The 18,264-nt window shown below is 43.0% G+C and overlaps 1 protein-coding gene across 1 annotated transcript in view; it reads right to left on the bottom strand.

The window, feature by feature from the left end:
• The window catches only part of Pappa (pappalysin 1), a 231,288-nt gene that overhangs the window by 24,520 nt on the left and 188,504 nt on the right, over positions 1-18,264 (bottom strand). The window contains exons 16-19 of the mRNA XM_051188025.1: positions 14,175-14,385; positions 12,673-12,844; positions 5,443-5,590; positions 911-1,020 (exon numbers count right to left, since the gene is read on the bottom strand). Coding sequence (XP_051043982.1) covers positions 911-1,020; positions 5,443-5,590; positions 12,673-12,844; positions 14,175-14,385 — 641 coding nt within the window. The remainder of the gene's footprint in view (positions 1-910; positions 1,021-5,442; positions 5,591-12,672; positions 12,845-14,174; positions 14,386-18,264) is intronic.

The raw sequence follows: 18,264 nt of genomic DNA, 5'->3' as shown, positions 1-18,264 counted from the left end.
GCTAGTGGATAGAGATACAGCTATGACTTGCCTGTCCACCCTCTACCCTTGTTTCCCATTTGCTTCTCCAAGGTGAGGAGTCAGTGCTCAAATGGATCCATGGAAACCTCAGAATCATGCTTTCTTGGAAGATGAAAGTGGGATCCCAAATCAGTTTTGGACCCCTAAATAGGTCAGGTAACATGAGAGAAGCTAGGAACCAATGGTTATCCTCAAGGCCAAGCTGGCAGCAATACCACTCAGGAACTTCTGTCATCATCTGGCCAGAAGTCATACCCCCCTCATTCTGTGCAAAGCTTAGTGTTCAGAGTAATCATCATGTCTGATCCCTCTTTCTGGGATACCTGATATAGGAATATCCATGAGTACAGACCACCAGTTGAGGTTTAAGTCATCCTGTATGATGAGCTCCAAGTAACTGAATCCAGCATGTATTCCATAGACACCAGGTGCCATTAGCTCTCTGTCATGAATATTCCATATTGGTTGCCTTGCACCAAATAAGTAAAGCATGGAGAAAGATGGAAGAAATTGAGGCAACATAAAGTATAATAACATGGAAGGTGCTAGAGATGCCCTCTCCTTATGAGTACAGTCTACGTAGGCAGACACTAGACTGAGATCCAGCTCTATGTTCTCTACATATGTGCAGTTGTCATATCAGTTTCCTCACTAGTATTGTAGGCACTTGTTGAGAAAATAAATAGAAGGTTTTTAGGAAAGATGTTTATGAAGTTTAAAAAAAAAATTTACAGACTTAATGCGAAGAAAAGTCCCTTATAAAATAGATGTGATTAAATGAGATACTATACCAAGAGGGATGAACTTGAGTGGAGCCAAGACATAGTAAGAGCTCAACAATAGCATTTCCTTTCTCCTTAGCCATAGGGAGGTGGCCCTAGTCACTTACCTCTACTCGTGTGGGGTTCATCCAGTGTGGAATGTCACGCACCGTCACGTTCACTGGCAGGATGATGGACTCGCTGTTGTGGTCCAGGCACGAGGTGGCACACTCTGACCCTGAAGGGAAGCAGAAGGGAAGCTAATGGCTCATTCATATCTCCAAACACCTATGGCCACCATGCTTATAGTAGGCTCTGCTTTTTTCTGTTTCCCAGGGAACTTGGCTGTTTACACAGGCAGTGAGAAGGAAGGAGGACTCCCTTGGCAGAGTCACCTCCGATCTCTTTGGTTCCATAAGCCAGCCTCTGCCTCAGTTAGCAACTACCACCACAGTGACTAACCCACAGCTTATCTTTGCTATGTGTTGTCTCCACCAGAAAGCCTGTCCCACCCCCTCAAGTCAATTCCATGTTTTCAACATCCAATACTTCCTCCAGCCCCATTGTCAATCTCCTCCCCACCTAACATCTTGATGGCTTGCTTGGCCCATTAGAGCTGACCTGTACTTAATACTATCTGCCTCGTCTCCCTGAAGAGCCCCAAATTTTCTTTTTATTGCCAAATTCTATCAGATTTACAAAAACCTGCTCAAATGTCCCATGATGTTGGCTCTCACTTCTGGTGTTGGGTAAACATACTCTTTGTAAACGTCCACTGCATTGAGTAACCCTGCTAGACACTGATGAGTCTCACTGCAGTGTTGTTCCCTGCCATGCTTCCCCTCCACTGTTAGTGTTGCCCTGGGAAAGATACAGTGCTGCTGAGTCATCTCTGAGCATAGCCCAGTGTGTGACTGGGCAAGAGCTCCATGAAACTGGCCCAGTGAGAACTGAATGCATAAAGCTGCATGATCTTACTCCCCATGCTTATGCTGAACTTTATGCTGAACCTCTCTGGTTTTTTTTTTTTTTTTTTTTTTTTTTCCTTCTACTAGCAAATTAACAATGATACCCAGACCTTATCACACATGCCACTTGCTCAAGGAAGACCAAGCCATTCATAGGCATTCAGTGGCATTTGTCATATTGCCACCTACCATTTGCCTAGTGATTGTTTTATCAGTGGCTTTCTTCAGTGTCAGTTTGTAAACTTTAGAGTCATCTCTGCTATTGTTCCTGCTTCTATCTATGTCTAGAGCCTGTAACTTTGCATGGCAGGCAGTAGGCATTCAAGAAATAATATGTGTGAACTGAGAAAATTAAACAATGTGGAAATTATTGCATTGATTAAGTGGGGAGATGAGCAGGTGAATGAGTGGATGAATGATGAATGAAGGGAGGATATAAAGACACAATGAGGAATAGGTAGCTATTTAGTATCTTGTGAAGGAGGAAGTGAGGTTTAGTGGATGAGTGAGTGAGTAAATGATGAGGGAGATAGGCAAGGAGATAATAAGTGAATCAAGTTATAAGTCAATGGAGGGTAGATGATCAACAAGGCCAGCTAGAGCACACTGGGGTCCTTAGTGAAGAGCCTGATAAAGACTTCCTGGTTAGGAATTTGCAAGTTGGCTACAATTTGTCCTGAGGTCTCCTGAAAATTAAGCCTGTTTCATGGTTTGTCCCTACAGACTCCAACACATGTTACAATCTGACCAGGTCCAGAGAGGTCATCCTTCTGCCATTGTGTTCAAATTTCTGAATATCACTCAGTGTGGAAAGATTGAGCCAAATCTTTCTAGTAACTATCCTTTTCAGTCAACCATCCATTCTAAACATCCCTTTCCAGATGCATACATGTATGCATACACACACACACACACGGGGAGAGAGAGAGAGAGAGAGAGAGAGAGAGAGAGAGAGAGAGAGAGAGAGAGAGAGAGAGAGAGATTATCCAGTGTCCTTCTTACCATAGCAATATCCTCTTCAGTCTGAAGGACTCAAGAATTTTAGCAAGAGGCAACTGGGCTTGCACATTTTTAAAAACTGCTCAGAATAATTTTACCATAACCTAGAGATACAGAGTCCAGAAGAAGAGATGCCCTTGTTCTTGCCAGGTGGCTTCCTTTAGTCATTCCAATTCCATAGCAAGATGAGTATCCTTACACCCATTTCATAGGTGGGGGAGCCAAGAGACACAGAGGTCATCTTTCTAAGCTGTCATGCAGAAAGCCCAGACTTAAAACTCTTATCTCCTTACGTTTGGGCCCAGTGATGGATAAGCTACAACTACCAAGGGAAAAGACAGGTGGCAATGGATAGAAGTCAGTGAAGGACCACATGAAAAACGAGAAGTAAAAACACAAGAAGATGTTTTAAAAAGACAACACCCTGTGTTATCATGAGACTGACTCTAAAGGAGTTTGGAGGGAGTAAAGATGAAACAAAGCTGGAATGATAAAATTGCCTTGGAAAAATAAAAGATTTTCTTCTTCTGGGTAAGAGACAAAGGCAGTCAGTCCCAAGAGAGGAGGAAAAAGCATGATGGAAGAGGAAAAACTGGTTGTTCTCTGACGCTGACTCTACCTCCCTCCTTCCCTATTTCTCCTGCCCTTTCTTGCTCGCACCTCTCCCACATGGCAAGCTCAGGACCAGGCTACAGTGTGGTGACATATGAGCCACAGCTGGCATCATCACAGAGTGGTGATTTCACCAGGCCCTTGCCTCTTCCTCTCAGGAAGGGAGTGACTTCCCCTTGAGCCACACATGCTCCCAAGGTTGCTTGTGGCAGCACGAAAAGAGGGTCAGAGTGACTCCTAGTGGGGTTTCAGCCACAAATTTGGAACTTACCCTGCCCTAATACAAAGTTTCTATCCAAAATCCTCTCTATAGGGAAAGGGGATTCCTGGGTAGAGTTCTTTCTGGGGCTAGATGGCAGTCACTGGAAAGCAAGGAAAAGAATAGGAAAAAGTTTCCCTCCCTTTCTTACTCTGCCTCCATCAGTATCCTCATGTTCCCATTTCTCTCTGCTTTCCCATCAGAGGTCACTGCCCAGTGATTGGCCATCCTGGATTACTGTATCCAGAGGAAGAGCTTCCACACTACCATTCGACATGAGTTTAAAGGGACAGGAAGAAAACACTACTGGTATCATAGAAATTTCCTTTCCTTCCTTCTTTAGCTGCATAAAAGTCCCCATTGGGTGAATAGCTATCACCACCATACATCCTTTCCTCTGTCTATCTATATAATCTGTTCTCAGCACAGGTATGCAGAGACATACACACCCATCAGAAATAATGGAGAAGATGAAGACTTAGCCTCGGGATAGAGTAACCAGTGTTGCAAACCACAGAGACACTCGTTGCCCTAACTGTCTAGAATGATTATGTAGTAGTCCCAAAAAGCCCCCAAAAAGCCCCCAATGTCCTTGTCATGGTCCTTCAGTATTTCTGTATGATCTTGATCAGAGAGAGCAAGTGTGTCTCTTGCTATCTTTCAACACTGGCAGGAGCCAGCACTATAAGCAGTGTGCTGGTGCTGGCTCTAAGCATCTAAGTACAGATGACAACACATTCTACTATCAGATTTTCTCTGTTTTCATCTTCAAAAAGAAGTAGACAGCCCCTGGGCACCTACTCTGTACAGCTACAGGCCGTGGTCCTGGGCAAGTCTCAGCATGCCTGCCAAAGAACTTGCTGGCTTTGTACATGCTTAGATGACCTTCTGTTTCAGACAACCCTGGCAATATTCCCATAAATCATGCTGCCCCCGAGTAAAGCCATTCAGTTCCCTGGAGGGTGTCATGGCAGCCAATTATGGAATCATCCCAATGCCCTTAATTTAGGTCAGGTTCTATGTGTTCTAAGTTTCCCCAGAGAAATCCACACCTGATAATAAATGCATCTGTCCCTGAGCCTGGGTTCTACCAAGCAAACCAGACATTGTAATTCATTGTAAGTAGTTCTCAAGCCGACTAACACACACACACACACACACACACACACACACACACACACACACACACACACACTTTGAAAAAGACTTTTATCTTCCAGAGGCATCAGGGTGTTGAGGAAAGAGGTGTAGCTTTGGTTGGGTCAAACCTCAACCTCAGGAGCTGGGGTGAGAGCCATTGCCCATTTGAGGTTTTATTCTCTCATCTGCTAAAATTTCTTAATAAGATCATTACTGATCCTCTTACCAGGTCCTTTTGGGTGACCTACAAGGGGTACATTTTATAATTCGTAATGCAAACAACCACTGTGCATCCTGTATGGAGTCATGCTTCCTTTTCATTGGTCACTTGGTCTCAGTTTCTTCTCCATAGAATACCTGACAAGGTCTAGCAAATCAGTGGGTGAGCATCAGTTTTCCTGAGCATGTCTCAGGACACATGTCTGTGTCCTCCAGGTAACTGAGACCTTTTCTGTACTACAATAGTGCTACCATTCAGCTACGATATAATGTTGCCATACAGTACAATGAGGATGCTTATTCCTGAATTCCTTGGTGGGAAGATAGAGTCTCTTCCATCCATATCTCTCTCCCTTACAGACAGGTTTCACATGGATATATACTCAGAAATACACCAGGTACTAGTCTAGGCCCCTAGATGGACATGCACATGCCAATGTTTCCCATGGTGTGGCCATCTTACCTATGGCATAGCCATCAGGACACTGCAATTTGAGGTTACTGTTGAGCTGGTTTGGGGCCAAGCACTGGCCTTGCATCTCTCGGCAGACATGGAAGGAGCCACTCCAGGTGCCATCTTTCCGGCAGTGAATGATGTTGCTCCCACGGCCCTGAACACCAGAGAAACAAACTTAGGATATGACAGACTCCAGATGCTTAAAGGACTTGCCTCTCAGAATAAAAGACAAAACAATTTGCCATGTCCCCACAGCTTTAAAAAGTGTTCCAAAGGACTTGTTACCAATAGCTGAATCTCAGTCATCTGAAACAGAGATATTTGTTGGTGTTTACAGATGGGGAAACTGAGGCCTCAGAGCAGTCTTCCCAGACTGCCTAACTTCAAGGTTTCCTAATTCCTAGATTATGGTTTTGGGAAATTCCAATTGGAGCAATTATGGCTGAGAATTGTTTTATGATTGCTGTTGGTTCTATTGAGAAGTCAGGAACCCATGAACTACTCTACTTGTACAGGCAATAAGATGTAAATGGAGGGAGTCATTAAAAAAATGTAGCTATGAACCAACTGCACTTTCCTTCTTTTTAGACAATGAGAAAGCAATCTGGGTGGGAAGCTTCCTCTTCCAAGGAACTTCCAGCCATGATGGCCCCAAGAAGTTTCAGAGGAGGTTATATGCATCTCTATTCTGAGTTCTCTAGGGTAAGCCACATGTTGGTCATCTGTCCTCTATAAGTAAGTAGGAAAGTGCAGTGTAAAAATATAGGCCTTTCTCTAAGCCCCATTTAACATCCAAGCCTATATCAGACCAGAGCTTGGATAGGGCTTGGAGAAGGCAGAAAAGGAATGGATGTCCATTCCTGGAAGAGAGAAGTCCATGTGTAAATGCATGTAAGTATGGCTGAGGCAGGTGTAGCTCTGTTCTGTGACCTGAGGGAGGAGTAAAAGAAAGAAGAACCACAGGAGGTGTGGATCTTAGATGCTAGCTTCAGGAGACTGAATTCTACTGTAAAACAAGTGGATAACTATCATTCCCTACTAGATCAAAAGGTTCTGCAGGGGCCAGATACTTCTTGACTCATCCCTGTGTCCTCAGAGATAGGCCACTCAATCTATTCGTTTCCTTCTCTGTAGTTACTTTTGTTCATTCAAGACTTGTTGATTTAGACAAGATGGGATGACTATATAGAAGACATTTTTTTTAACTAAACAGGAAGCAAATGAATGAATACCCAGGAAAAATACAAGGCATAAATGAGTAAACAAATGAATGAGGGAATAAACAATGAGTGTCTGTGGGATAAAAAGTGAAAGGGCTAATATGGACTGTAAGAAGACAAAACAGCTGCATGGAGTCAGTATTGAAAAGGGGAAGGGGCCCCTCTTGAGGTCTGTCCTGGGCCAGCAGAAGGTTGGCACTATCGCAACAGAATACACCCTGCCCATGGGAGAATGTGGTCCATCTGATCTTGCAGTTATGGGGAAACATATAAGGCCTCTTTAAGTGGGTTGGTGTGGGCTTGTGCAGGCAAGCTTATGTAGCTTCATAGGACATTAGAGAACTTGGACACTCCCTCTTGGAGCCCCAAGCTCTAAGCCCCATGATTCTGCTGGGCCCTCACGGGAGTAGGAAATTGACCCCAATTTCCTGGATCCTTGGCCTGGGACAATGATGCATTTGGCCTCCAGCCTCTTAAGGCCTGCAGACCTCAGCACTACAAGGGCCAGAATTGGCTGAGGAGCAAGGTTTGCAGTGGAGGATGAATTAGAGCTAAGTAGAATCAGGGAGTTTCAAGTCCCGGAGGCCTCACTGTGGAAGGTGGGAACATAAGGTACTGGTTTTACTTTCTCAAGACTCCCCCTCTTCCCTCTTCCCTCCTCCTCCTTTTGTTCATCTTTCAGTGGCTAAATCTGCCTTTCGAAATGTGGCAGCCATGGTCAAAGACACTTTAGCCTTCCAAACAAGGCATGTGTGAGGGCTAGCACTCCAGTGCTTCCAAATGGAATTCAGATTTTCCTAGTCCCACCTCTATACATGTGCCCTTCATTCTACTCAAGTGAACATATTCTCTGCCCTTTTCCCCGGCTTTCCCTGCCTCATGCTTTGATGCTGTTCTCTGAATGTTAATCTCTCTGAAGCGACTGTATGGTCCAGTCTCTCCTAGGGCTTCTTCTTATTGTGCTCAGCACTTGCTGACCATCTGACAGTGAGGATATCCTTGCGCACTACTCTGCCTAATTTGAGAACAGAAGAGCCAGTGTAGTTGAGGAACCAATCTAAGAACACTACTTTTGTGGATGTTATCAGGGAACCAAACCAACTGAGTGTGTTTGATTCCAAATGCACAAGCCAAATTCCAGCACAAGGCATGACTTTACCTGCTAACGTAAAATATTCAACAAGAGGGCTGTGCATCCTTCACTGAAACCGCATCCCTCTCTGTGCTTGTTTCTGTCTATAAAAGTCAGATTGCACTCTCTTTAGACCCACTGTCTTGTTAGCCAGGAAAATCACACAGAGCTACAGATGTTTGTGCCTAACTATATTATTATAATCTGTCATGCCCAATATTCTGAAGAATCATTTGAACTGCTGAATGGAAGAGAAACCATATCCTGTGTCAGATCTGGAGACTGAGGTTCACTACACGAAAAAATAAAAAATAAAAACAAGTGATGGTTGGTATAGTAGATGATGGTTACAACTACACAGGTTCAAATGGCAGCTCTGCAATATCCCAGCTCTGGGATCTCAGAGAGTTTCTTTATGTTCTTGTGCCTTGGTTTCTTCAACTGTTAAGTGTGCATGGAATCTATTGCCTAAAGGAGTTATCATAACAGTGGTTAATTTATGGAAGTTCTTAAGATCTAACATAGATGCATAGAGCTATGCCTTAGCCATAGCTCCTAACTTCCCCAGTTGCATTCACTGTCTCTGGGGAACTTGAGAATCAAGTCAATCCTCAGAGGGTTCTGATAGCATCAAAGCCAGGTGGCTGAGGACAGGATGAGCATAGGCTATGGAAGTCTGGATCTACCATGTTTTAACTGTATTACACAGCGTACTTCCTCCCCAAAACCTTCAATGCCTGCATACATAAAGTAAAAGAGAAAGACCCAGTGCATTAAGGTGAATCAATTATATGAAAAAGACGTTAAGGGGTGAAGAGCAGTTCCAGGTATAAGGATGTGTTGAAAAAGTAGCTTGTGGGGTGACCTGAACTCTCTTTTCCAAATGTCAGTGGACTCATCTGTAAACTAAGTAGGCTGCAGTGAAAGTCTCTGAATGTCTGCCAAGCTGTGCATATGTTTCTATGACTTTTCTCACTTTCTCAAGGCTCCCTAGGTGCTTGATGCACAGTCAACCTTGAAATATGACACTAGTCATACCTGATGTTTGTGTACCCATAGAGTTACTCTGCATCCATAGCAGAGCCCACATACTCTAGATCAGATCCGTATTTTCATGGCTTAAAGGATGTTGGAGATTCTACTATTCTCCTCCCTCTCTTGCTCCTGCTGAGTTCTGGAAATCCATTATTAGATGCACTACTTGGCTCGAGAAGCACATTTAGCCTTCCTCCTCTCCTGTGTCAAGTGTCTACCATAGATCCTGGTCCTCTCCAAAGACTGGCTGCTCCTCTAATCACTTGCAACACTCCTACAGAGCCTGTTATTATGTCCTGGGACTAAGTTATTTCTTCCCATACCCAGTGCCTTCTAAGTCTCATTAAATCTAGTTATGATTAGTACTTCCCACCAGCTGTCTGGAGAGCATACCTCAGCCTTTGCCACCAGCCTACCCTGAAAGTATCTGGGGACAGTGGACAAGCATGGCTGGAGAGTCTAAATACAACCTATGAGCTCAGAGTTATAGGCAAAGATTGAGTTAGATTCCACAGGCCTTTATTCTGCATCTGCAAACTGGGGAGACAATTTCTTTTCAGGTGTTTGCTTTGAGTTACCAGAATGAAAGGAAATATGTGACACCAGCCTGGAGCCCGTAAAATCCTCACATTAAAAAGCAAAGTTATGGTTATTTGGGCTTTCCTCTTTGGTTTTAGTGGGAAAGGAGCACTATAAATGTCAGAGCTGAAATATCCAATATGGGAGCCTAAGTATGGCTATTTACATTCAAATATCAACTATGGAGCTGGGTGTGGTGGCCAAGTCAGAAGGCTTATCAGTTTAAGCCATCCTGTCTGGGCTACACAGTAAAATACTGAGTAAGTAAAATAAGTTTGAGAAAAAGGTTTCTTCTTTCGTGCAGCCAAGGTTTGCCTCAAACTCACTATGTAGTAAGGCCTGGCCCCTTGAATTTCTAATCTTTCTGCCTCCACCTCCCACATGTATAAATTAGTGACATGCACCAACATGCACACCTCACATTTTAAAAAACTTACGTAAAATTAAGTGCAGTTTAATACTTAACTACTTGGACACTATAACCAGAGACTTCAGAGACATGTGAATGGAGACAGAGCACAGATATGGTATATTATCATCATAACAGAAAGTTCTAGAAGGACTAGAGGATTGTTTATTCTATAGGTTTTGTTTGGGGAATGTTGAAGGTTTCCATGTAACTCATATGGATACATACACTGAATAAGTGCCACTTTTGTGACTTTGGAAATGAGCAATCAGAGGGCTATCTCTCAACCTGTTGCCTTTCGTTCTGAGCTCTATGAAAGGTCACATCTGGCATGAGCAGCCACATCTCTCTATTGTGATGACTATAAGAGAACATTATTCTATTTGTACCTTCATGGAGGCTGCTGCTTACTATGACATAGCCCTGTGTACTGCACAACTCTGGGTTTACCCATATCTATTCCCTGCTACTACCTATAAATGTGAGGCAGGCTGTATTATTTATTTACATGTCACACACATGAAAACCAAAGCTTGAAGGGCTAAGGAACATGTCCCTCTGTCAAGGGGGTGGGGGAGGTGAAGTCAGCATTTGAACACAGATCTAGCGAGCATCATACTGGCTCGCTTAGAGGAGTCAATAAAGTGGAATTTTTACAATTCTGCCAGTAGTAGTAGTGGAGGGAGTATGTGACTCTCCCCTATAGTAGCCTCTGCCCTTTTCTGCCAGGATCTGGAACTTGTTTGGAAAGCAAAGAATCTTTGCTCCATATAAGCTGTGGGATTCCAAAAGTGCAGGCCTTGAGTTCCTGCTGTGTTTACAGGCAGTGAGAGGGAATCTGAGGTGAACACTAGCATTGGCTCTCAGGCCCTTGGTCTGGGGGAAGAGGAAATTCATTCTTAGTACAAACTAGAATCGTCAATTGTGTTAAGAGCCCATTTGGCACACACCCCCTCATTCTTTGAGTTGACAAGCCATACCCTGCTCCTTCGAGTCTAGCCTCTCCACCCACTGCCAAGCAGCAACACTCTAGTTCTCTGATGAATTTACATTTTCCTGTCCTTTAAATACAAACTGCCCATGAAAGCTACTTGGCAGGCTGCAGGCAGACTGGGTTTCAGTTTGATAACATAGCCATGGCCAGAATATTATTTGGCTCAGGGATAACTGTTAGCAACAGTTTTATATGAGGGAGCAAACGGGAAGTTGATCAGGCTGTGAGAGGCCACAGTAATCTTGGTCCTTGCCTGTTCCAGCACCCCTGCTTCTTAGGTGTTGGAGGATGTGCATGATTCCCAGGAGTGACGTCCAGTACCCCAGAGTATTCATGGACATTTGTGAATGTATGTTGTTCAGAACTTGAAGGCAATACCTACTAACCCAGCTGATTCACAGATGGGGTACCTGGTTCCTAATCTGTCATCTCCTAGAGACCTATTAGGTATGAGACACTGTCTTAAGTGATGAAGGCATAAGGACATTGAAAAAGGCAGTAGAAGACTTCATGCCTTGGGGGGGATCACCATGAAATAAGTTAGAAAATTAGAATGGGTGGCTGTTTCTGTAAGTAGACAATATGAGAGAGGTAAGCTGAGCCCAGGGATAGAAGGAGTTTGCATAAAGAATTGTTGTAGAGGGGAATTCCAGGTCAGAAATGGGGGGGGGGGGAAGGGGAGTAGGGTGTCTGAACCTAATGATGGAAATACTTAAGATAGAAACTCAGGGAGGGTAGGGGACCTGAGTCTTCCCGAGGGTGAGTGTGGAGTCTAAGATGCTGCCTAATAGGGTTGGATTATATCCAAAGGAAACAAAAAGATGCTGGCTTAGAAGAGCTTGAAATCAAAGAATTGGGATGATAAGAAAAACCATGATTAAGAGCACTGTGGTTCAGAAAAAAAGACACAGTGGTTTTTATTAGGATAGTTGCCTTGGGTACAGAGGGAACAGCTTTGGGGGTATTTTGGGAAGAATGAGAAGGTCTGAAAATTGCTTAAATGTTGGAAAAGGAAAAAAGAGGTGCTAAGGGTATTAGTTTAGCAGTGTTTGGTATTTGGAGGCTAAGAAATATGAATAGGAAAGACTTGAACCCATAAGATGTTTATTTTCCAGGTTCACTGGCTGGCAATCTTTGCACACCAGTGGATGGCAGGGTTAGCCTGTCAACGCTAAGTGGTGGGCTCTAGGAAAATGAGATTTCTGTGGACGTTCCTTTTCCTGTTGGGACCCCTTCCTGCCTACTTGACTGAGTAGCAGAGATTGGATATAGGCGAAGAAGGTGTTCTTTCACAGAGTCCTTTCAGTAGAGATTGGCAGAAACACTTATCCTTTAGTCACATAAGGCTTAAGATGACACTCAAACCCACACTGGCTCCTTTGTTCCTACTGTGCTCAGAAGTGTTCTGCTGACCTGAATGAAGTCCCCACTGCAGGCTTCAGAGGTCAATTGATGATAGTAGCAGCCTAGTAGTGTCTTTAAAGGTTTCAAGGACAATGTCAGTAGTGATGCTGGCAGGGAATGGGCAGGGCTGATCAAATCCAAGTCACTGCTCTCAAAGTCAAATAACTAATCAATCTTCCCTGCTAAGAGGACATATAGTTTTGTTTAATAATTGCTCAGCAAACATCTAACAATTCTAATGCTTAAAAAGTTATCACAGCTAAGATTTTCTGGATGAAATAGGCTCATAGAGAGAAAACACAGCTCAGACAGCTGACAAACAACATACGGGAAGTCCTGCTTCTCAATTTCTGCAGTGCTGATACTATCATTTTATAAGTTTGGCTGTGTAGACAGAACCCTGGAGAGAGCAGCCGTTAAGCAGAAGGGAGAAGGCCTTGATCTCAGATTTCAGTAGGCTTACCTGGGAGCCTTCGCTGTCCTCACACTTGATCCTACACTCACTGTTGAACTGGAAGCCATTAGTGCATTGGTAGAGCCCATGGAATTTGGCTGGAGGTGGGTCACAAGTCACAGGCACACAAGTTCCCTCCTGCCAGCTGCCATCTTGGGTACATTGAGTCCTGAAGGCCCGTCTTCAGGAAAGATGAAAAAAGTAGTCATTCTAAGGGTCACATAGTTTGAACCCTGAACACAACCAGGGAAGCCTCACATTGTCTTCTTATTCATAATCCCCTGTGGTATGTATGAGGCATGCATGATGTAGAGCATCACAGAACACCACAACTAGTCACAATGCAGAGTTTGATGCCCAGAGCTAATACTGATACATCTATAATACAACTCCTGCATCTGAGGTTTAGGGACCATTGCAGAAGCAGGGGAGGGAGGCTATAAAAGTCAGAAGAACAAGAAGATTGCTGTCATATTTTTGTCTCCTAGAAATATCAGAGAAGCACCATAAAGTTTCATCAACATGGCTGCTTAAAATTGACCTAAACAAGGATGACAACAGTAGATATGCTAACATGTAAAAGGAAAGCTTAGGAGCCTCATCCCTAGAAAAAGAAACACAGGAAACTAAGGATTGCTGGGAGCAGGAGAAATAGTCTTCCACAGATAGATAGATAGATAGATAGATAGATAGATGATAGGTAGATAGATAGAGTGATGAGTGATAGATAGATAGGTGATAGATAGATAAAGAGAGATTTGTATATATGATATTATATTGACTGAGTAGGCCATATTTATATATTTAGGAATATATCTACATGTATATATGTGTATACACATACATGTGTATGCTGAGAAAAAGAAACCAGGAATTTGAAAAGAGAAAAGGAGTAAATATGTGAAGGTTTGGATAAAAGGAAAGGTGAAACAGTATAATTATATTATCATCTCAACAACACTTACAAGAAGAAGAAGAAGAAGAAGAACAACAACAACAACAATAATAAGTGAAGGAAATTGCATTCATTGAACAACATTGTAGAATATAGGCAGGTTGTCAGTCAGGTGTAGTTTGGAACAAAGCTCAATCCCCAACAGGCCCTTGTCTTCTCTTTTCCTTTCAGAGTGTTCTCATGGGTGACTGTACAATGATGATGTGAACACCCACTATTTCTTGAACAAGTACTTTGTGCAAGACATTTTTGCAAGCCCTCGTACATTGTGACAACACTGCATGGTAACTTACCATCTTCATATTGCCGCCGAAGAAATAGGAGGCCAGGAAAACATAAGCCACTGGCCTGAGATCATATAGCCAGTTTGCAGTGGAGCTGAGACTAAAGGTAGAGCTGTGTGACCCATACCCACTCTTCTATGCCTTCTTCACAGGACCAAATGAGATACTGTCAGAATGGCCTCCAGCAAAGTCAGTCTTCCCTTCCAGAGATGTATCTAGATTTGACTCTGCCCCTCCTCAGAGCCAACGAATGTGTTGCCAGCACCACTTACTTCTTAGACTTCCGAGAAGCGCCAGGCACATGGTATCCAGGTTTGCACTTGTACTTGCAGAAGGAGCCCACCTTGTGCTTGCTCTCTTGACACCTGGCTGTCTGCAGGTCTGCATTGGGAACTGGGGGTGGGGTGAGGCACATGAGCTCACACAGGGCCTCTGGGAAAGACCACAGTCCGTCTTCCATACAGGTCAGAATGCTGTTGTTGCCTGGAACATACATGCAGGCAGGGTTAGCAAAGGAATGACTCCCCCCGAAGCCAAGATAACAAGTGAGCTGCCTGGATTTTACCCCACATGAGGTCCCCAGGGATTCCTGGCTGTAATTCCAATGTCTTCCTCTAAGAAGTCAGGGTCACTGAGGGGTGTCAGGCAGTTGCTACAAAGCAGGCATATGTGGAAGGTAGGCTTAGCCCATGTCTACCCTGCATTATAATCCAAATCATTCTGTGCTGCATATGCTGCTCAGAAAAATCCCTTCCATTAGTCCCTTGATCCTGCAGGTGTGTGTCCTTGCTGGAGACAATGGGACCTGGCCTAAATGGTGTTAGCCCTACTAACTGACCCAGGGCTGTCTCTGAGCCTAGGTCTTGTATCTGTCTTAGCTTTTCCATGCCTGGAAGTGACAATACCATGTTTTCAGGACTCTCTCTCTCTCTCTCTCTCTCTCTCTCTCTCTCTCTCTCTCTCTCTCTCTCTCTCTCTCTCCTTAATCAGACTCCCAATGCTTAGAGAAGTTCTGCCAGAGAACTTGAGAGACTAGCACTTTCTGCCACCAGAGCCAGCTAGCTCTGACAGGGTGCTGATGGCCTGCAGGATACTTGGCTGATGGGGGTCCGTGCAAATGAAAGTAAAAGCCAGAAACTGGGCTTTCAATTGCCAGCTCATGTGTTATGGAGGCCCAGCTTTTCCCAAACTCAAGACCAATAGGGGAGGACCCGTGGTGGGTGTTTCACCACGGATTCTCCTCTGGTTGGTTAATGTTGAATGGTGTTGATAGCCAGTGCTAGGAGAACAAGGGAGTCTCTGGATTGGAAGCAAGATAGAGAGACCATGAGTGCTAGGAAGGAAACTGACATTTATTGAGCAGTTACTATGCACAGGGTGCTTTTGAAATGTTTAACATGCTACTTTCCAATTGAAAAAGAGAGAGCAGCTTGTTCAAGCTCTTGCAGCTTGTCAATAGCAAAAGGCAAAAGGTTGAATACAGTAAGAGGTTGTGTATGTGTATTCAAAAAATATGCTTATTGTTCACTCAGGATGTTATAACCTTAATTTTCCTGCGAGTTTTCTTGCTTTTCTAACTCTCAGAAAAGTAAATAAAACAACACTTTTAAGAAGTATCCATCAGGGCTAGAGAGATGGCTCAGCCATTAAAAGCTAGACTCACAACCAAAAGGAAAATTTAGATTTTTGTATCCTAAGGCACAGTAGACTGTGGCTGGTAATGGTATATTGTGTATTGTAAGAAATGAGAAGATTTTGAATGCTATCACAAGTAAATGATAAATGTTTAAAGTAATAGGTAGACCAGTTACCCTAATTTGATCAGGGTACAATTAATATGTGTATCTAAACATCACATTGTCTCCCCAAAATGTATGAAACCATGGTGCATTCGTGAAAAACTAAGCATTAAAATTATCATAGAATAGAATTAAGAAGGGAAGTGTCAGACCTTCAATCTGCTTTTGCTTTGTTTTGTTTTGTTTCCTGTGTTTGTCTCATAGTGTGGTCACTGTACAAGGACCTGCATTGTGCTCATTCTTTATTCCCAAAGCCTAGCATACTGTACTGCAATTTCCATTTGCTGCATGAATGAAGCATCACAAATTTACTTATGATTCTGAATGAATTGCTTAGCCTCCCTGGTCCTAAGCAAAAGCTACTTCTGAGTTCTTAGCAAACTTGAACATTTTAAGATGTGAAAGGGTAATGATCCCTCATCCTTTGCAGAGAATTAAAATTCAGCTAGCTAGACTAGCAAGCCTTCCAAAGCCTGCATTAGCCTAAGGCTAAGACTGTTAAGATTACAAAAGTATTCACTTTCATTGTTCTTGGTAAGAAACAGGCACTAGCAGAAGTTACAGAAGAAGTGGTATGATGAATAGACAAATAGAAGAGAACCAATTGGACAGGAAAGGTGAGAACAAAGAGCTTTAGGCTGATTTCCCAAAAGTAACCCATGGGAATTTTAGCCAGCTATGTGTAGAGCTTGAGAAAGTCAGGAAGAAGTTAAAGTATCAGTAAAGGCATCTAAAGAAACAATCAATCTTCTAACTAACCCTCTAAATACTAACATATATATCTGTAGGCTACTGGGATCCTAAGAAGTGAAATCTACATTAGACTTGGCATTCCCAGAAGGTCCATCAGACTTCTCAACCACACTGGAGCTCCTATCCATGAACCTGGCCAGAGAAATACTGCACAGCTGCATCCAGTAAAAGGCTAAAGGAGTAAAGGACTCAGGTCAGTGGAGTTTCTTGGAATCCAGGGTCAGCTACATGGTGGGATACTACCACCCCCCAGCTTCTCCCCTCATGTTCAGATTTCATTTAGCAATATAGCCCATTTTTCTTTCCAAATATTAAATACAAAGGAAAAAGAATGTCGTAATGAACACTTGTTTTCAGGAGTCATTGATAGAGAATCCTTCTGCAGAAGAGATATAAAGGAATCTGGAACACTGTTTATTTCTGTGCAAACACAGATAGAGGAAGATAAAGGCAAAACATAGGATATTGCAGTTTACTAAGGGTCAGGATAAACAAATGGGCCGAATAGGTGTTTATTCAGGGAGAAATACCTTACAACCTAGACAGATAAACACCAGTAGGTTATACCAGGTGCTCTCCTCTTCATGTCCTGCCAGCAAGAGAGCGTTCCCTGGCTCCTCCTCAGACCTAGTTCCACAGGTCACTTCTACCCCTGGCTCCACCCCCCAATGGGTGTGGTCAGTGCCACAGAAGCAGACAAAGTGAATATCTCACTACAATAGGAAGAGTATTTCATCAAGTAAACAAGGTGGTTATAGGTCACTATGCTTTCATGTTCGCCTCATGTTCAGCAAAACCCGAGAAATCAGAAAATGCTCCACAGAATAGGGTATCTTATGGAACCCAGTGAGTAGAATGTCTATCTGAGATAGAAAAAGTTCACAAGAATTAGAAGTAAAAGGTAGACCTTTGAGATTTTGTAGTATGAGGATGTGTTGCCTTCAGAAGCTGTGCTCCCTAGTCAATAGTAAACGCATCTGTCAAAGTTGATTGAGTGAGTTGGACTTTGCTAGGTAATAATAGCAATTTATTAAACCCACTAATTCAATATTTACAGTACTCATCTTAAAGCTGTCTTTCCTAAATTTGAGAGGACTTCCCCCCCCCATCTTGTAATTTTATTAATTTGACCTGTGCTTATAAAGCTTACTTGAGTGAAAACCTTGGCAGAAGTTATTTTAAGATGTCAACACCCATTCTCTTTGCAGAAGTCTTGGGGAGAAGCTTGAATTAAAGCAGTATTTCAGGATATTTGAGAAAAGAAAACACCTTAAATAGAGGAACAAGGGGGCATGTGCTGCTTGTGTGCAATGAAAGATTTTAGGGGTGCAGTTATTGGATTGTCTTGGATGATTATGCTCTTTTGAAGACAATGATAGGGTTGCCTGAAAGCTTTAGAGGAGAATGTGACTCTATAGTTGCTATCCACAGGGATTGTACAGGAGAACGTCAGTACTTTTGGTGATCATCCACTGAAAAATGTTAAGAGAAAAAGAGTCTCCAGCAAGTGTTTCCTCCACTATAGACATCTTGTGAATGCCAGCTTTAAATCTCTAATGGCTCTTTGTCAGTGAACTTATTTTTAAGTAAGGTTGTGGTAGATTATAGGAGCAACATTGATCAGCTAAGCCAAAGAGCTGGTAAAGGACAAAATGGGACTTTCTTATTTTTAATTTTTATTGTATCTAATTTGCTCATTATTGATTATTTGAATGTGTATATGTGTGGGTACATGGATGCCATCTTATGGAAATTATCCAATGTGCTGCCTTGCTGGATCCAACTTGGAACTTTCTGATTCTATGGGAAT

Source organism: Phodopus roborovskii, unplaced genomic scaffold (genome assembly GCF_943737965.1).
Source record: "Phodopus roborovskii unplaced genomic scaffold, PHOROB, whole genome shotgun sequence".
Lineage (NCBI taxonomy): Eukaryota > Metazoa > Chordata > Mammalia > Rodentia > Cricetidae > Phodopus > Phodopus roborovskii.
The sequence above is the reverse complement of the archived record's forward strand: the minus strand, read 5'-3'. Positions and strand labels throughout refer to the sequence as shown.